Below are 20,230 nucleotides of genomic sequence, written 5' to 3' on the forward strand. Positions count from 1 at the left end.
CAGTTAATTAAAATGGTAAAACTGTAACAAAGATCCTTAAATGCCAACGGAACTCAGAAAAGACTTTCAAGAAAAAATTTAAAATTTCACAAAAGACTTTACAGTAAGGTCAAAATTTCAGGGATCGTCGCGTAAAAAAGCGAGAACAATTAAAACATTTCCCTGGAATAACAATTTCGTAAAAGCGACAGCACACGTCCCCACTCCCCCGTGTCCTTCGATTTCGATCGCTTTCCCCCTTTTTTCTCGGCAGTTTCCTTCGCGTCCCCAAAACCCAACCAAAACCTCCTCCTCCTCCTCTCTCTCTCCGCCATCTCCATCCCCTCTCGCCGCTCCCGCTTCCCCCATGCCCTCGGCATCCGCCGCGGCCTCCCCGCCGAAACCCTAGCTCCGACTCCCTCCACGATGGCGGGCGTGGCGACCGCGCGCGACGTGGAGGAGGTCATCCAGAAGCTTCACTCCGACCGGGCCAGAGTCCGCGATGTGAGTACCCCTCCTCTCGCAGAAACAAACAACTGTTCCGGCCTACTTTCCGGCTGACCGCTTCCGTCGTGTTCTGCAGGAGGGGGTGAAGCTGCTGGGGACATGGCTGCAGGGGGACCGCGCCGCCTCGTTCTGCCGCCTCCTCGGCCGCAACACCGCCAGGGTCAAGCCCGGCCACGGCCACCTCACGGGAGGTCATCACTTCGTGCATTTCCCTTCGCTTTTGTCGCATCATTGCCTGATGACCTCTCGCTTTTGTTTCTGACGATCGCTGATGCTGTTTGTTTGCAGCCGCCACGTGGCCATTCCTCATCCTGGCGCTCCTCAACTGCGTCAAGGAGGACATCTCGGGTAAGAAGCGCGGCACCACCAAAAGCGCCGCTGCCCGGATGCTCCGTGTCGCCATCCAGTGCGCCGAGGACGTCAAGCTATCAGGTTTGCTCTGATTTGAAGGGCTTCCCGTCTTCTGCAGTGCTGTATAATTTGCTGGTGTTTTACCATGCTGTGATTGGTTGAACTTCACCAACATGTGTTTGTAGTTCAGTAGAGATGATGTGACTGTCTTATATGTAGTTGCTTCTGATTTTTATCTCCCCAGTATATTATAGTGTGTATGGTATTCTTGCATGTCAGTATGTGATGATCTGAATTCTGGCATGTCACTATCACTTCAGATCAAAACCATTTCCCGACCATGCTTGAATGTCAGTTTTTTCCGGATCATGGTATGGATTTACACAACAAACACGTGTATTTTCTTTTAACCATGTTATGCATGAATTGTGTCAGATAATGTATGAGAAACGGCAGGTGACTAAATTCTTTCTGTAGATGTATATTTTTCCACTTTCTAGCATCATGTTCCTGGGTTATCCAGACGCCTTATGTGCACACGTTCTCATTTTTTAATATCTTTGAAGAAAAATATATTCTGCATTTCACTAAAGAAGAGGTTACCTGTAATTGCAGGGCATTCCTTACTTTTGATCTCAGTTGCTAGGCAACTTTTCAGTCATGTATGGGAGGTCGTAAAAGATGGCCCCAGCTTTCAGTTAGAGTACAGCATGATTCTCAGACAACTTTTAGCTGTTAAGGAGTACCGCTATCAGATGAAACCTCGAACATATATCAGTGAGTTTCCTTATCCAAGGTGCTGTGTGCTCATATAATAACACCCGTTTATTTTATATATTTCCCACATGCTGCTCAGGTTTTGTAGTGCACTACATGAAGAAGGTCACTACTGTGCTTGATGCAAAATTCAGCAACCAGGCGAGCTCCAAGGATGAATCCTTCCGTTGTACATTAACACTTCATGTTCTACTCGAAAACCCACCAGGCGATTATCCTGATACCATGAGGGAGGAGGTTATTAACGGATTCAGTGCAATCTTCCCACATATTAGGCGAGTAGTCTGTGCCCAAATTTTCCTTTTCTCTTTTGTAACATCCACTTCCTAAGACGATAGCATGGTTGTTTGGTCGTACTGTCTCTTTTTTACTTCCGTATTGTGAATTACCATCTCTGATCCAAAGTACATTTTTTTTTGGTCTTATAATGGGTGCAGTCCAGCTTTAAAACTTTGGCCACCGCTGCACATATTAACAACTTCATCATAGAGAAGACTTAAGTATTGATTATAATATTTTTGAGTTACTATATATATATATATAGAAAACTTTATTATGGTCAAAGATGTGTTTTGGAGACTGGTTGGTCATCATAAACCACAAATAATCAGCAGGAGTTAATATGTAAATTGATTCTGTGAAATCAGGGAGGAGGAGGGGAAACTGACCCGCAAACTTATCGAATGCATTAACACCTTTTTACTGAAGGATGGGCCAAACCTGGGTTACGGATGTGTGAAGATTCATAATGCAGTTCAAGAGTTTATATTTCGTTGTTGGCCGGCGACTCTTGATCAGGCTTTGAAGGTTCTGGTGACCTGACTTGCACTGTTGTAACTTTGTTTGGATTGCAACTTTGTTACATTTTTCTGCTTCATCTATTTGATAGTGATTTCTGGTTCCAGAGTTTGTTCATCACCTACGCAAAAGTTCAGCTGAAGCTTGCCAGGGCTATTCCAGAGATTTTGGAAAAACTTGTTGACATCATCATTAAGGAACTGGACAAAAATGTTAACACCGGACCTGGTTTTCTGTGGTAATGCAACTTCTGTTATTGACAGCACTTTCTGATTTTGAGTTCTTCATTGATCAAATTCAATTAATGCAGGTGTGAGGCACCTCGAGATGAGAAAGCTGTGTCCTTAAGATGCTTCCAAGAGGAATGGATGGATCTATCTGCTACTGTTTTTTATCTGGTATGAATCTGCCCAACCCATGCTTGCACATGTGTACAGACCTCCCCACCGCCATCATGCAATCACTCACTAGTCACTAATCAGATTTGTGAGTCTTTTACTTAATACATCATGTCATCCTTGCACGGTTACAATCATCGTGTTACAAACATTTAGGCCCACAAATGCACACTGAAGACACCAAATAGGGAGAAAAGGTTGAAGACAGAGAACATTCTGAACCTCATCATTGATGGCCTTTCGAAAGGATCTCTGTTTTGGTTAGTTAATCGCTCATCATCTGTACCCCCTCAAATGAAAAACATACTTTATCTTGTCAATTATGCAATCTAAGGTGTGCACCCTTAGTTTTCTTCCTTCCAGGCTTCAACCGTCTTACAGCTGTAAGTACCTAGATCCAAGAGCCGCTTGTTATAAATGCCTCCTTTTCTGTACTTCTCCAAGACTCTAAATTGTTGGTTCCTTGTTTGTGTGGTGGCTATATCTTCTTCTGACAAGAACAACATATGATTTTCTCACATATATCTGTATAAACCAAATGCTTTGTTATTCCCTTCATGAAGCTGATGCAAGACTCTCTTCCCTGAACAGAAAATGTTCCATCATGTATAAAGTCATTCTATTTCAGTGTTACAACCTGAATCCTCAGCTAAATCTTCGGCTCTATTATGTTCCAATAACTGCTATAAGTTTGGTATTTTGGGGTAGTTTCGTCTATGCACACCCCAGCATGTGATGCGCTGTCTCTTAATTGGCCTGTGTGTTTTCCATGGTCCTTACAATTGATAACCTTGCTGCTACAATGATATGTTATGTAGTAGAACTTATCAAGAATTTTCGTGGTGCTTAAGTGGTGAGAACAACTCTTCCTCTTTATTCTCATGTTATTAGCTTTTGTTATGTTGGTCTCCCACAGGAGCGGCTCTGTTTGTTTTCTGATCCACAAGTATGGATATCGAGTGGACAAATCTTTGCTAATTAGTTGGTTTGAAGCAAGCTGCAAAGCTTTGAGAAGGTAACTTTACTTTCATAGTTTTTTCCCCTTACGTGATAATTTGCCATAGCTAGTAAAGTGAATGCTTGCTTTGGTTCATGCTTTCTGATGCCTGCTTGTAGTAAATACTTCTGCTGTTACGATCTTGTGGTTTTCAGATGTATAGTTTAGGCATTCCAGACATGTTGCATTCCAAATCATATGGCTGATGTTAATGCTACAATGGTATAGAGAAAAATATACCAACTCATAAATGAGGCTATAAGTTCCAGTGTATGCATGATTTTTCTTCTCTATTAAAGCTGAAGGAATGAAGTTACACTTGCGTTGTTTCTCCTGCTCAACATGGATGAAACGTGCTAACTGAACATGGCTAACATCTTTGAATTTTGAATTGAACAATAAATGGTGGATGTCTCTAAAGTCTAAAGTTCGATTACTTTTACATGCTTTCATTAGTTACTAGGTTCCTAGAAGATGTCATGTTAATTGGTTTATTTCTTGGTTGAATGTTGTGTTTTACTATTTTGTAGTGATATATTCTATCATTTTGGTCGTTGTGCAACATATGATTCATTGACTGCTGCTATGTTTGTACAGTGTCTTGAGCCATGCAAATGCCATACGGTTTCAGGACTCGATACTCTGGCTTCTCAGGTTTGTTTTGGTTGTATTGATACCTCGTTTCATCCTTTTTGCTTTCCTTCCCCCTTTTTTGGGTGTGTCTTTTTTTTTTTTTTGGGGGGGGGGGGAGGGTGTTTATGACTTACAACATCTTGTGCTGTTTTATGTTGCCTAATGGATATGCATTAATGTATTTTTAAAATGTAAATGGAGACCAAGTAAAATGATCATCCACTGCTGCAATATTTGCTTTTATGCCTCACTATAATTTGTTAACTTGACATTGATCTTAACAGGGCACTCAAGGAGTTCTCCATGGTGGTCATGTTCAATCCTAGGGAGGAGGCACAATTTTGTTTAACAAAAAGCGAGGTTAAATTTTCAAATCCACATTTTGTTTTGTATGTGCCTTTTGAACTTCAGGTTATTTTTGGTGCTTACCTTAATCGTCTGAATTTTAACCATTAGTCAACTAGCTTAAGGATACGGAAGATCAATCTTCATCTTATAATCTGCCTTTATCACCTACTAATTGCTATAAGCATGCTCTAAAAAAGTTCACCTCATCATTTGCAATCTTGTAAATGTACAAAAGGAGAACAGTCACAAAGCTGTAATGGTCTGGGAATATCCTGTCATAGTCGGGCACCCGTATCAGCGATGCCGACGCCGTGAGATCAAGGAGCCGAGCACCAAGCCAGTTGAAGTCGAGCATCTAGTTGAGTTTGAGTCATTTGAGTCCGGATTGGTCTAGAGATAGGAGTTTGAGTCTGTTAAGGATAGAAGTCTGTGTTCGTTAGGAGATTGGATTGGAGATTTGAGTTTGTTAGATACTTTGGGGTCAAGTAAGGAGTCTTTACCGGGGCTATATAATGCTCCTAAACTATTCGTGTTAATCAAGAAAGAATTTACCCCCAAACATATTCTGAGCCTCGTCTTTGGGCGTGAGTGCGCGACACAACACGGCGCCGCACAAGTTCAAGCGTTCGGGTCTGCGACCTTCATATACCCACCACTACAATCTATGACCAAGACACTACCCATCCACGATCCGCGGTGACATATTCACTGAGTGATAGCAAGATTGTACACAATGCTATGTAGGTTGGGAATTTTTCTTCGTATATTTGTAGGGAGAACTGCTCCAAATATCTGTTCTTGAAAGGATCAATGCTTACTTAAGAGGTGCTACTTCTGAAGTTTAAGTGATATTGCTGATGCATTTTGAGTCGCATGCACCTCATTTAGACTACATTCATCTATATATCCCCTTGCCTTTGATTTTTGATCTAGCTGAAAGAACAACTTTTGTTGCTTGCAACAGCACCATCTAACTTATGAAGATTGTACTAGGAACATATTATCCCTTTAATTATTATACATATCATGAATGGGGTCTGCCCTTTATGTGTGATAACGTAAATACTACTGCTCTCCAACTGGTTCATTTTAAATTTTGGACACCCATAGTAGCTCTTCTTTGATGCAACTACTCAGCAATAGCTTACTTTCTGATCATCTTTGGTTATCATCTATATTCTCGCTTATTGTTGTCAGCTTGTTGGAAGATGACATGATGTTTAACATGCTTCAGTGCTTTTCCCAACCAAGCCTTGCCATTTTTGTAATCCAATGTGAACTTAAAATGTTGATAATGTCGTGCAATAATTTACCTGTTTATTGCAGATGTCAATTGTTGAAGGTTGCTGGCAAGACATATGGAATTCCCTTATTCATGCACTCCCTTTGTTTAGCAGCATTGTGCTTGTTGTGAGCACCTGTTATCTCTATATTGAACTTTTTCTTATATTGCTGTATTGCTCCTATATTTTTAACATTACTTAGTCTAACGAAATGGTATGCAACTATCCATAGGTTGTGGTGTTTATTGAAGAAGAATTATTGAACAAGCATTTAACTCTAATAAATTAAATTGGCAATTAAATGAAAGAGTAACATGGCTCTTTTGACTTTTTTTTCGTTATTGTATTCTATTTGCATCTCTTTCATTTTCCACTTTTTCAGGATTCAAAAGTCTCAAATGCAATGATGTCTTTGCTAGTCCGCATACTGGATGGACTGTTATGTATTCGTAGCTTATGTACGCTGATGATGTCTCACTGCTTTTGAATGCAATTAAATTTTACTGGTATTGCATTTGAATATTTGGGAATTTAGAAACTTTGAAAATTCGGCCACAACTGTTTTACTTTAAACTGCATTTGTATTGCGACCTTTACCTGATTTACCCATGGTCGATTGCATTGTTTTTTTAAAGACCAATCAGGACTGCAATTGATAGCCTTTTTACCATAATCAGTTTATTTTCTTATGAGCTTATTTGATGGGACAAGTTGGAAGGTTATAAGATTTGACGTGTTATGATGCTTCTAGAGCATTATTTTTGAGTTGCTGTTTGCCTAATTCTAGGCAGAACTGTTTCTTTATGTACAATAGCAGTCTTTTGCTGTCTGTCCCATCTTACAAACACAGTTCTTAACTCATTACAGCATGTGGCACTTGTCTACTTCTACCCTTTGATTATGTACACTGTACTTTTGTAGGCTGATTCAGCGCTGATTTTGCTGGGTGGAATGATTGTAAGGGTTAGTTTCTCACCCTCAGTTACCAATTTACCATTCAACAGAAGCTCTAACTACCTGTGAATAAACTTGTAGCTAGCATTCTTCTTATTAATATATGCTGAACCGCAAGGTTCCAGATCTTTCAAAAAAAAAAACTTGTAGCTAGCATTGGTGTTTCTAATATTGTGTTCTTTTTCACTTCTTCCAGGACCAAGTTCATGCATCATTTCTATCAGAAGATACATGGAACCTGCAAATATTTAAACAATTGCCATCGCCGTATGCCTTCTGTCCTTTTTTGTAATTATTATCAATTGATTTAATCCTGACAATATCTTAGCTACAACTTTTCTTAGTTGGTACTTCATTTTTGATGCTTTTCATTGATTGGATTTTTCTTATAACATATGGGCTGCACCTTTGTTTTTTGTTTTGATAGATGATGACATATACAGATAGAAAAAAGGAGCAGAAGGGTTCCACTTCTTGAATAATACTCACTTTGTTAAAAGTCCAAACTGACTGCTTTAAGTCACTCTGATATTATTGAAATTTTACACAAATGAGTTCACAATATTTGAAGCTAATTAGCTGTAGAATGGTGTGAACTTGCTGAACATACATACATAGATATATTTTATGACCATTAATTTAGAGAAATGGTGGTCGCTATTGCTTACATGTTGACTGCAATATATGTCAGTTCTTTGAACAATTGTTGTGCTGGTTAAGCCATTTATGTAGATTGTAGAATTACCTTTTACATTTCATAAGGATAGATTAAAATGGCCTCCAATCGCTACGGATATGTACATCTACTGAGTTGTGTTTATAGTTGGACTACCAAATTTTCCTGCACGTTGCTATGAGCGAAGGCCATATGTATATATTACGACATTATAATTCTAAATATGATTTTTGTAAAAGTTTGATATATTATACACTATACCTATCTTTTTACGCTGCACAAATAAAAGAATAATAAATACAGTTAAACTTTATATTGGAATATGGCATGCACAAATTTATGATGATATGACCAAGATGGCTAAAATAAACACTTAATTTAATTCTTCTACGCAAGCTGTTTGACAAGAATTAATATAGGAATTTATATCGAAATAAAATACCCGGGCTTGTTGTTTGAAGAATACAAACGAGGTAGAGTTCAGGAACACGTCTACTTTGGAGAGCAGTGCCAAACAAAGTGGCTTGATATTCTATTTTCTTCAAACTATAGGAGATCTAGTAGGGATAGCTGTGCTGCTAATCAAGAAGAAAGATTTCACTACAGTTCCCTTTATCGTGAAGTTTATTTATTTCTATGGTTATATTTCTTATTTTACTTAGTGGATCTCCACAAATTTGCTAGAAAACTCATACAATTTTGACTTAATATGTACATTTCCATCTACTCAAGTAGTATTTATTATATTTTTATATTTTTCTTATTTTAGCCAGAGAGTTCATATAGCCGGAGTACAACACGACATATCTCTAATTCTTATATCTGATACGAGTCGTGAGGATCTCGTTTCACAAATGGCCACACGAGAAACCGAGGTTTTGGGACTAAGATCATGGAGGAACATGGTCAAGGATGTGAAACAAAACAGTCAGCCTACAGAAAAAAAAATGCATACAGAGGTGACACTGTACCGGAGACATGACATGTTCGTAATTGTGGCACGAACATGTAATACACATCGTGTGTGAAACTTGGCAGATACAACCCTCCAGGCTTGTTGTGTTCGTACGAGCCATGCAATTGGCGATGGATGCGTACGGGTTCAAGACTTCATGTGTTTGCGTGCACATGTTGCATGCATACTCACACGGATGAGTTCCGGTGGTGCAGCACTAACATGCAGCAGATGTAGGAGCAGCTTGGTTGCTTGCTGTCGGCGTGGCCTGGCTCGCGGACGATGCATGGTCTAAGACACCAGCAGATGCCGTTTGGTGCGAAGCCAGCGTGGGTAGCGGCTAGGCAGCCCCAGGGGCAGCAATACAGCAGGAGGAACCGGGCCGTAGCCTTTTCATGGGAGCATGCAGCACATAGCAGACGGGCCCATGATAGCGACTCAAACGGTCAAAGACGGACGAAATATCCCGCAGTTTATTATTAGGAACAGATTGAGAACAGGAAGTAATTCTTGCCTAATATATCAGCTGTTTAGGCTGTTCAATGCAAGTATGTAATGGGGTATATTTTTATTTACGGGAACTGAACGAGAATTTTTTCATCTCATAAACCTGAAACTGAAAGTTGAATCCATCTACTTGCATTTATATATTAAGTGAAGTTTAAGGATTTGAACCTACATTAAAATTGCAAACATATTGTGATCAAGTGTTTGCTTGCACCAAGAGCAGAAAAGTAACATGGAAACCAATGATTCCTTGACACTCTTAGTTGAAGTCATCTTCATGGTGGCATAGTTCTGGCAATTCATTTTTATATATATTTTTTTGGATATGTTCGGCATCTTGGTCTTGACTTTTCTTCAATATTCTTTACTTAAGTGGATGCTGTAGCATATAGTCATTTGCAATGTTCTGGCTTATTGTGATAATAAATTCTTAGAATGCCATGTTGGTTACTACTTACTACAGAAGTTATGCTTACAGGCTTTATTGCTCCTTATTGGTGCTTTCAGGTCTGCTTTGTATTTCATTGCTTGTTACTTCTCAAGGATAGGCTTTCAGGTATGTTTGCTATCTTATGGTACTTCTGTTACTCTGTTGGGTCTCCGTGGTTCGTTGGTAAAATTAGGCTAGTAATTGTTAGCGTAATGTTACTGCAACTGTTCTATTTGAAAGTATAAGTTGTCCTATATCTTACTCCTGTAATTAGGGTAAAGGCATCAGGACTAGACAGGAGAGAATGTTCTGAGATCGTTTTTCCCAGTCCTGTAGTTTGTTTCAAAAATAATTTCAATTGATTTGGTTATGTAGTCGAATCAGCTGTCCCCAAGCGGATGCTTGATTTTCTTTTGATATTTTTGTTTACGGATGGCTCAGTGATCACATGCAACATGTTGCTGGTTATTTTGAGAACGATCATCTGCGTAGTTGTCATAGTTATTAATGACACTTATGCTGCAATTGATTATCCTCTGCACATTTATCCAACAATTAAACTTGAGTAAAAGATGAGAATTCTAATCTTGAGTTTTGCGAGACTACAATGTCGAAATGATTATTGTAAATCAGTCCATAATAGCTAGTGCAATAATGTGCATTGATAACCAACTGAAAGTTCATTTCGATTGTGTTTTAATGTGTTTGGCGAGCATGTGAACTTGTGAATGTGTTGGGAATGCGTTGGAGTGTGTGGTTTTGTACTCTTTGGTACACTTTCTTCTGGATGAAATGACACACAACTCTCCTGTGTTGTTCAATAAACGAGCCAAATCAGCTTATTCGTTTGCACTAGTTCTGATCACATTTTGCTGTTCCAACAGCAGTCATTTGTGAAGTAGTTGCTATTTATCTTCTTTATTTCAAATACGCAAAAAAGAATGATCCTTTTCTTTGATGTCCTGCTATGCAGGGTGACTTGTCCAGTTCTATTTTTATTCGGAAGAATCTGCTAAGATCAGCTTTGGAGCTAGTTCATTCAAAGGTCAGCTTTATATTTGCAAGGGCATATGTAACAAACGTTCTATCTTCTTAATGCAATAACATGCAGTTCTGCTGCGTGTTCCAAAGGGGGCATACCCAGTGCTAAAGTTCCCACACAAGGTGGGGTCTGGGGAAGGGAATTTCCGGACAGCCTGAACCTTGCAAAATTCCTTTGAAATTCTGCAAAGAGGCTGGTTTGAACCCAGGACCTCCAGGCCACAAGTGGAGAGTCTCTACCACTGTGTGTTCGAGGGTTTTTTTTTTTTGCCGCATATATGCCCTAGAATGTGGGTACATGTTGTCTTTGGGTGATAGATAAACGAACTTTTTGCCATAGTGGCACATTTAGGCAAGGGATAAAAAATGTATAAGCATCGTCATCAACTTGATTTTTTGACATTTATAAACAACATATAAGCATCGTCACAACTTCATTGTGATGTAGCTTCTGCATCGAGGAAAAACACAGATGAATGATGCCATATGTATACAATGCTGTTAATTTTCATTGCATTTCAGTTTTGGGCTTATTGTTCACTATATGCTGCTGTGATGATTATATTTTTGCTATTGCGAACCCAAGCATGGTAGGGTAGTGAACTTATGGTAGTACGTTTCCATCTACTGAGGTTCAAATCCTGGTGGTGAACCCTTACACACATGCTGGTGCTGGTAAAACACTTAACCCTGTACGCGTGTGACAAGGGCACACCTGGGTTTTTGAGTTTGTAGTGGATGTGAAGTAGTGGGTGTGCATGAGTGTTTTCCTTGTAATTGCCCCAAAAATGTTATAATTTGCTACATGGATTAACAATATGTTGAATAAGAGTGCTAAATGGACTTTAATTCACTTTTAGGACTCCATAATGTATTTGTGATTATGCTATGCACCACTATATCCATCTATAAACTCAGGTGGAATGGTTCACTTTTTGTGGCAGGAATTCTCTCTCTTGAATGAGCAAAATGTTGTTCTCATTCCTGAAGCTATTTTCTCACTGTGTGCTTCTTTTTCGTCATCACCAATTATTTCATCAGATACTTTACAACTGTTTGGTGATTGTAAAATTAATTCTAAGGTATGCTATTAGTTAGTCGTCACAAGGTTTTTTTTCCAGGTCACATTGAGTATATTTAGCTTATGCTTTTGTTGACCTTGTGCCAATTTGATTGTCATAAAGTCTCTTGAGGACAAGACCTGGGTTCTCAAAGATGAACTGCTCTACTCAGTTGAAGCTTTATCAAAAATCACTCTGGATAGTTCTGTCAAGGTGCTTTACTCTTAGTCCTTTATTGTTTCCGAGTTACTCTGCTAGTAGTTCATTGAAACTTCATGATTGGTTAAAACACTTTTCCTGGCAATGTAGTCTTATTTTCGTCCATTTGGTTTGAACCTGAGGTTGAAGCTTTTTCAGACAAATAGTTTTTTTCATATTTGTAATTAGAACTGCATATCCTTCCTCAATGAAATGATACGTAGCCCTCACACATGTTGATGTAAAATGAAGCATGCTTTGAGCTGCATGCCTTTTTTTATACTTTTTCTGTACATGCTGGGAGTTAGAGGGTTCTTTCTCTTTACATGGAGGGTTCTTTCTGTACCGCCTTCTTCACACAAAGGCCCATCAGACCTGTGACTAAACATGGCACTAATTACACATTGTGCAATTTAGTATGGAAGCAGTTGAATTGAGAGTGTTCATCTAACTATGCAGTGCTTATTTGTGGCATATTAGTTAAGTGCCAGCATACTGGTGCATTCCATCTTAAATGTTTGGTATTTTGAATAGTTCAATATCGTTTAGCAAGAGTTGAACCCATGGTTCGTTGTCTCAGTAATTCAGACTTTGGTAGTTGTAGATAGATTACCAATATCATGAAAGCAATTTCTGTTTTATTGCTTCCACCATAAAGTCACAGAATATGGTTAATTGGTAAACAGGTTATTTCTGATAAATGCCACCGCATACACCTTCCTGGGACTATCCAGCAACCAATGCTTCTTGAGCTCATGGACTTCATCAAAGGATTTGTGGCCTCAAATGATCAGTTTGAGAAATTGGACTTATCTACTCTTGTATTTGTCTGTTCTCTTCTCTGCAATCTGATTCATTGTTCATTGTTATCAAGGTATATGTTTAATTTTCATCTCTTCATCACATTTATACTTTAATATGTCATTGGTACAATGCTTACATCTATAAGAAAATCTTGGACCAGATGACATTGAGTACCATATCTAATTTTGTTTTGCCTTGAATAGCAATATAGTTCTTGCCTTTGAATTCATAATTTTACTTTATTAGGGATGTAATGCCCCATTGGTAGGATCTTGGGTTCGAACTCCATCCTTCCCATTTTCTATTCCATCTATTGCCCAAAGTGTTGGGCTCTTGGCCAGCCTTGGTTGAGTCCACGTGGCTCTCAGGCTGGTGAACTGGGTTGTTCAATAGGCTGGTTTCCAGTGGTTCCATGTAAAACTGGCACCAACCAGTTTATTCTGATTCACATGCGTGGGTAGTGCCCTGATGGGTCCTGGCTGATGGCCTGATCTGTTTTAATGGCTTAAGCTATACCTTGAATATCATGTAACACCCATGATTCTTGTACTATTTATCTATCATTATGCTTAACATCTCTTTGTTTTTCTGTGAGGTTTTTTCAGGGTAATGGGAGATAAATCTTCACTTCTGCAGGAAGTATTAAATTATATCACGAATGTTCTAAAACATATTGTGTCATTTGTTATGAAGAAGAATGACGAACTTTCTCATGGTGTCACTAACCTAAGTTTACCATTGGATACAATGGGCTCCACTTTATCCTCATTCAAGAGCTTTCTGTCTTCTCCGATATTTAATCTCTCAAGAGTTGATAATGGAGTTAGTTCTTTGGTTGTCAAGGGTGTTACTGAATTACTTGATGAACTCTTGGTGGCAATTTCTCAGCTGTTTTCTCAACTCTCTAGTTTAGTTAACAATTTTGATGGGGAGAATGCCGGTAAAGTGTTGCCAATATCTTGTGTAAACTCAGAGGATCTAAATCCTATTGTTGACTGCAAAAGTAGTGTTGCTGATATGGATCTTGATGTGATGGACTCTGGTGAAGTAGATTCTGTCACGACTAGTGGGAGTGGAAATATGGGTAACTTCTTACGGCCATTGGAGTGGAAGCTAGAACTAGTTAGAACTATTTCAACTTTTTTCTCTGTTTTATCGCTTCATACATGGGAAATCTTGTACAGCTTGGTGGAGAAAGAAAGTGATGTGAAGGTACACATTTCTAACATGCTTCTTATGCTCTTTCACTGCAATGCTATTTTGTAACATCTGGTTTCTTTTTTGCAGGTTCGTCAGGTCATCTTGCTTAATCTTTGCAGAAATATCCCTGGTTCATCTAAAACTGTATCTTCCATGGTACTGTCTGATTTGTAACTATACCAAATTTATACTTGTCTGGCTTATGAGTTTAATTTTAAAATGTTGATTTTGGTCATGCAGGTCCATCTTATAAATGATTTGAGGGACAGATGTGCATGTTCATTACTTAACTCTGCAGAGTGTTTAGCCTGTGTGCATGCTTTGCTAAGAACATTGGTAACTCTCCGTGATGGTGGGCAAAATATCGATGGACAGCCTCAAGGATGCAAAGGGATTTTCAGCGAGGTTGGTATTTGACATGCGGTATAATTTAACATGCCTTGTTGACTTTCTGCTAAATGCCACACTTTATTTGTTTGAGTCACATTTAATTTTGTAGCTTTTGTCTTGTACTATTTTATTTAATGTTTAAGGTTTCATCGAGTGAATATCAGTTTTGTATGCTGCAAATTTTAATTTTGTATTGATGAGAATTTTGATTAGTTGAACCAAAATCTCTGAGACTAAGCCATTAGAAATGTAGCAGTCACAATAAATCATGTCATGAATCTGTCCTTCATTTCTTTAATCATGAAATACTTTCTAATCAAGGAAGAGCAATTATTTATGGTACAATTTATTCACTTTTTCTTCTGATTATCTTTGAACTTCTTCAACTTCTTTATAGGCGTTTTAAATTTTTACATGATGTATTTCTGTACTACAGCACCATTTCTGAATATTCTTTTCTGGACCCTGGTTGGATTGATCCTTCTAGCCTGCAATTTTAACTAGTTATTTGTGTAAAAACTCAAACTGCAAACTAAATGCGAAGTCTATTAGAAGACAGCCAGCCATACTTGACGAAGATCTACATTGCCACTATGTCCAGCTATGTCCAGAACACGACATGCCCATTTCATACTTTGTCTATCTCTCTCCGTCTGTAGGATGGACCAACATTGTGTCCAGTATGTAGACATGAAAATGATATGCATATCCTCTCTTAATACAAAGATACACAGCTCTCCTGCGTGTTCGAGAAAAAAGAAAATGATATGCATATAAGAATATAATCCCTTTTTGTCAACAAAAGCATGTTGTTTCTACTCAAACAAATGTAATGTTTTCTTTTTGCCATACGTTTCAATCATCCGGCTGGTGTCCATGAGACCAGCAGCTTAATTCCTTTGTAACCTTCATCTCTGAGTCCTAATATAATGCTAGGGATGCATTAGGTGGTTAGTAACTTGGTAACACCTTAACCTATAGTAACAATAGATAATCACTCAGGTTGCTGATATGTTCTTGTAGATTGTTTGAAGTAGTAGTCACCATATTTGTTGTGTTATTTGGTACTAAGATATATGTTTATTATTTGCGCAAAGCCTGCAATAGCTATCTATAACATCATTGCAATGTTATTTTCATGTTTGGTGCAATATGTATTTCTGTTTGTGTTAACTTCTAGATATGTTCCTATCATCTGCAGAGCCAGGATATCCTATTAGACTTGGTAAACAAGGCTACAGAGATAGGTTATACAGATTGGTTTTCTCGAATCAAGCTCATTGATTGCATCTCATCCTTTATTTGCCTGTTCCCTGATGTTGCCCAGGTGATTTATATTTTCTTTCTGTTATCAGAACTGCCTTTTGAAATGTACTCATATACTAGACTACTAGTAATGTGTTTCCATTATTATGATTGCAGGTTCTGATTGGATGTTTGCTTGACATGCTGCATGATACCGATTACCGTGTCAGGTTGTATTTGGCCAGGGAAATCGTTGTGTTATTCCAAACGTGGGAAGGGCATAATGAATTATTTTATGATATTCGGTAGGTATTTGACGACTACTGTCTGATGGCCTTGAGTCAAATTTCTGAAATGAATTAAATAAATATTTGATATGATTTCTTACTGTTTTAGCTCATTATCAGTCATCTTAAACATGTATTTTAGATGTAGCTATAGCTTTTCATACCATAAATCATCACCTAAGCCTAAGCTAAAAAAATTTGCTAATACAGTTGGGATCACTATATGAACCGATAGCAGATGGCTCTATAGTTGACTGCTCTGCTACATGACTGGAGCTTTGCTATTTTTTCCCTGATACTATATTGCAGCTAATTCACTACTACTGCAATGGCAGTGTGGTTATCGCCCCTCTTCCTCCCTGTTTCTTTCTTCCTCTCTCTTCTCTCTGACATGAAATGTCCTGGTGGCTAGGATAACAGTTAATAGGGGAGGGGGATGCATCCCCTTCATTTAGGGGAGAGGGGTGCGTATTTTTGTTAGTTACCAAAAAAATATTTGATATTGTGCCATTGGGGAAGGGATTGGCAATCTGCTGGAGCACTCTTATCCCTTAAAATTGCATGTTTTTTGGCATTTGGAATGGGATTGGCAATCTGCTGGAGATATTATCATTATCTGCAATGAACATTGAACTGGCTAGGAATAGGTGTAACCTTGTATCTAGTATATTCTTTTTCTCGAATACGCAGGAGAGCTGCATGTCATTGCTTTAAGGAGAAAAAGTTTTAGCAAACAATCCAGACTCTCTCAGATATACATACGCACCACTGAAAAATAGTACCATGGATCCAGTATATTTTCCCATATTGATGACATAAGACTCCAATAGTAGGTTAGGTTATCCTACTTCCCTGTACAAGACTGATTTTCTTTATTTCCATGCCATGCTATTTTGTTCAATCACTACTGAAAAAGTGATATTTTCCGTCCCAAAGTATAGCTACATTTAGGTTTGTCCTAAGTCAAAAGCTTTTAACTTTGACTATGAATTGCAAAAAAAAAAGGAAGATTGATAGCATAAAAATGATGTTAGCAGATTCATCATGAAACCAACTGTTGTAATATGCAATTGTTTCTATTCGAAATAAATTATTTTTATTGATATTGTTGGTCAAAGTTAACAGTGTTTGACTTAGGCCAAACGTAAACGTAGCTATATTCTGGGATATAGGGAGTATTTGTTAATATGCATGAATCATAGTTGACATCCAGAATTCCAGATATAGCACTATAAGTGTGATTGCTGACTTACCAAATCTTTTTTCTTGATATCAGCTCAAATATTGGTGCCAAGATGGTAGCATTCTCAATTGACTCTCCAGTTACAGCTAGAGAAGTCTTAGCTGTTGGACCACAATCTGTTCCTGTAATTGAAACAGCCCTCATTACACTTGCTCATTTGTCTGTGTATAGTGAGGATGTTGAAGTTGAGGTATGTTCTTGACTTCTTGTTTTGTTCAGCAGAATATATGTTAGTCTGTCCTGTATAATTGACTGTACAGATTGTTCTTGGATAACAATAAATGTTTTTTTGTGTACCAACTGTTTTTAGTGTGGAAGAAAAACATTAATGGTAATCCCTATTTTGATATATGATGTTGTATTAGAACGGACATTAATGTGTGGGTTTTTTGTTGGCTATGTGCGGTCTTCCAAAGTAACTGACATTGATTAGTTTCAGAATCATTGGTTCCAGTTGTGTGTGATGCTTATTATATTATGTATTCAATTCATATTTTAGTTGTTCAACTGAGCTTTATGTCCTTTGACTTTTGACTTTGTAGAGCGTGTTCATGATTTCTGCTGCTGCTGCTATAGAGCCTTCTCAGCGGTATTTTCACAACCTATGAGTTGTATTTATGACGATGCACAATTTTTTAATGATAACTGGGAACTGCTTTGACGCTTCCTTTACTTTTATGCTACTTCCTTTTCAGAGAATTAGCTTATGCTTTATTTGATTCCATCTCAAGAAAGCTTGGTTATGCTTCACGAAGCAAGGTGACTGGACATGGACTCTGAAATAATTTGCTTATAATTTTCTAAAAGAGAATGACTTGCTGGAATTACAGTTCACATATTTGGTTACCTTTCTGGTATGCAGTATCTGGACCAAGTGATTGGTCCAATTCTTTTTAGGTGGGTTGCTTGCGAGATGAGTCTAGTTTCACTTGTTGAGGTAACTTTCTGTTCTAATGCTTCGGAATATGTTTCCAATGTCAGCATGGCTTCTAAATATGATTTTGAGGTCTCTATAGAGTTCTATAAATGATCCTCATGGTGCCATGCACCAACCTTTAATCATGTGAACTTTTTGAGTGTCTGATCATTTTTGTTACCGTGGATGAGGGACGGCTCCCAATAGTGGAGTCTTGTGTATATGTGTAGAGAAGATGCAGAGAAGAATATGGGCCATGGGCCTAAAGTAAAGTGAACAGCTGCTTAACACCCCCCCTCAAAATCAAGGCGGAGGTGGAGGATCCGAACATTGAGTTTGAGCATATGTAACCGATGTTGCTCTCGAGTTTGTGCTTTAGTAAAGAAATCTGCCACTTGCAGTTCGGAAGGCACATACTGAAGAGCAATCGTGTTTTGGTGACAGTGAGACCGAGTGAAGGAAGCATCAACACCAATATGCTTTGTAAGTTCATGCTTCACAGGGTCTTTGGCAATCTGTATGGCTCCAGTATTATCGCATAGAAGAGGTGTGGGAGCATCACAATAAACACCAAAATCAGCCAATAGCCATCGAAGCCATATAATCTCAGAAGTGGTGGTAGCAAGGGCCCGAAGTTCTGCCTCGGTACTAGACCGAGAGACAGCTGACTGCTTCTTGGACTTCCATGCTAGAGGAGATGATCCAAGAAAAATACAATAACCAGTGACAGAAAGGCGATCAGTTGGATCACTCGCCCAAGTGGCATCGGAATAGGCATGAAGACAAAGCGGGCTATTATGAGCATAGAATAAACACTGAGATGATGTCCCCCTCAAGTATCTTAGCACACGAAGCAAGTGTCCAAAGTGAACTGAAGTTGGAGCACTCACAAACTGGCTTAAGATATGTACGGCATGAGCAATGTCAGGTCTGGTGACAGTGAGATAAACAAGACTGCCCACAATGTGCCTATATCGAGAGGGATCCTCAAGAGGTGCACCCTCTGTAGGACGAAGCTGCAAGTGCAGGTCCATGGGTGTGGCAACTGTTCGACTGTCAGTAATGCCAGAGCGTGCAATAAGGTCTCGGATATACTTGGATTGAGAGAGATAATAGCCCTTGGAAGAATGCAAGACCTCAATTCCTAGAAAATAACTGAAGGGGCCCAAGTCAGACATCTGAAATTGCTCGGCAAGTTGTTGCTTCACATGAATAACATGATCAACATCATCTCCAGTAATTAGCATATCATCAACATATAGAAGCAGCAAAGTGCGATCACGTGGAGAGAGATGAACAAATAAGGCAGGATCATGTGCACTTTGGGAAAAACCAGCAGCTCTTATCACCGATACAGAACGTTCAAACCAAGCACGGGGAGCCTGTTTAAGACCATATAAGGCACGACGAAGACGGCAAACATATCCTGGAGGTGCATTAACACCTGGCGGTGGCTGCATATAAACTGCCTCATGTAAATCACCATGAAGAAAGGCATTCTTAACATCCATCTGAGAGATATCCTAGGACTTAGAGGCAGCCACGGCAATCAGAGTACGAACCGTGGTCATGTGAGCAACAGGAGCAAAAGTCTCATCATAATCACAGCCTTGAGTCTTTTGAAAACCGCGGGCAACCAGACGAGCTTTATATCGCTCAATAGAACCATCAGATTTGGTTTTAACTTTGAAGACCCATTTACATGTGATAGGGACTGTATGAGGTGGTAATGGAACAATATCCCAAGTACCTGTGCGCTCAAGTGCAGCGAGCTCCTCAGACATAGCAGCCTGCCATTCCGGAATGATAGAAGCCTCATGATAAGTGGATGGCTCATCAAGAATAGCACTGGCACGTGGAAATCCCAATTTATCAGGTGGCTGAAGATTGGCGCGATAACGCAGATTGTAGCTAGGCCCAACCTGTGACTCATCAGGAGCATTAGAATCAACCAAAACAGGAGCATCAGGACTGGCCGAGGAAGATGGACTAGATGGAGGCTGTAGATGAGTGGTAGAGCGACGCGTGTAAACACGTGTTATGGGTGGTTTACATGGTGGAGATGGGATTGGTGGAGGGTCATTAGAAGGTGGTGGAGTGTCATCAAGAGGAGCTGGTGTAGACAAAGGTGGATCATCACTAGATAAAATAGGAGGAAGGTAAAGAAAAGATGTAGATTCTGTAGAAGAAGATGATGAATGGGTAGAAGGGTTGTAAAAGAAAGGACGATCCTCAACAAATGTCACATCACG

General features: G+C 39.1%; 2 protein-coding genes across 2 annotated transcripts in view; one reads left to right on the forward strand and one right to left on the reverse strand.

The window, feature by feature from the left end:
• Positions 1-273: 273 nt before the first annotated feature.
• Positions 274-20,230, forward strand: part of LOC112891756 (serine/threonine-protein kinase ATM) — a 56,657-nt gene continuing 36,700 nt past the window's right edge. The window contains exons 1-29 of the mRNA XM_025958700.1: positions 274-483; positions 563-677; positions 775-918; positions 1,477-1,614; positions 1,694-1,889; positions 2,262-2,421; positions 2,520-2,650; positions 2,723-2,810; positions 2,967-3,070; positions 3,727-3,825; positions 4,405-4,461; positions 4,725-4,800; positions 6,115-6,198; positions 6,993-7,034; positions 7,222-7,292; positions 9,671-9,719; positions 10,567-10,638; positions 11,579-11,716; positions 11,819-11,908; positions 12,580-12,767; positions 13,303-13,909; positions 13,985-14,053; positions 14,138-14,302; positions 15,489-15,614; positions 15,710-15,837; positions 17,096-17,252; positions 17,605-17,651; positions 17,758-17,821; positions 17,925-17,999. Coding sequence (XP_025814485.1) covers positions 406-483; positions 563-677; positions 775-918; positions 1,477-1,614; positions 1,694-1,889; positions 2,262-2,421; positions 2,520-2,650; positions 2,723-2,810; positions 2,967-3,070; positions 3,727-3,825; positions 4,405-4,461; positions 4,725-4,800; positions 6,115-6,198; positions 6,993-7,034; positions 7,222-7,292; positions 9,671-9,719; positions 10,567-10,638; positions 11,579-11,716; positions 11,819-11,908; positions 12,580-12,767; positions 13,303-13,909; positions 13,985-14,053; positions 14,138-14,302; positions 15,489-15,614; positions 15,710-15,837; positions 17,096-17,252; positions 17,605-17,651; positions 17,758-17,821; positions 17,925-17,999 — 3,558 coding nt within the window. The 5' untranslated portion in view covers positions 274-405. The remainder of the gene's footprint in view (positions 484-562; positions 678-774; positions 919-1,476; positions 1,615-1,693; positions 1,890-2,261; positions 2,422-2,519; positions 2,651-2,722; positions 2,811-2,966; positions 3,071-3,726; positions 3,826-4,404; positions 4,462-4,724; positions 4,801-6,114; positions 6,199-6,992; positions 7,035-7,221; positions 7,293-9,670; positions 9,720-10,566; positions 10,639-11,578; positions 11,717-11,818; positions 11,909-12,579; positions 12,768-13,302; positions 13,910-13,984; positions 14,054-14,137; positions 14,303-15,488; positions 15,615-15,709; positions 15,838-17,095; positions 17,253-17,604; positions 17,652-17,757; positions 17,822-17,924; positions 18,000-20,230) is intronic.
• Positions 18,212-19,881, reverse strand: LOC112891757 (uncharacterized mitochondrial protein AtMg00810-like). The gene has a single exon (XM_025958701.1). It carries the CDS (start codon positions 19,487-19,489, stop codon positions 18,263-18,265), a length of 1,227 nt encoding a protein of 408 aa, XP_025814486.1. The 5' UTR covers positions 19,490-19,881; the 3' UTR covers positions 18,212-18,262.

This window comes from Panicum hallii, chromosome 5 (genome assembly GCF_002211085.1).
Source record: "Panicum hallii strain FIL2 chromosome 5, PHallii_v3.1, whole genome shotgun sequence".
NCBI lineage: Eukaryota > Viridiplantae > Streptophyta > Magnoliopsida > Poales > Poaceae > Panicum > Panicum hallii.

What these genes read in the sequence shown, in the direction of transcription:
- LOC112891757 (XM_025958701.1), bottom strand. Translation starts at nt 19,489, where the DNA reads ATGGATGTTAAGAATGCCTTTCTTCATGGTGATTTACATGAGGCAGTT.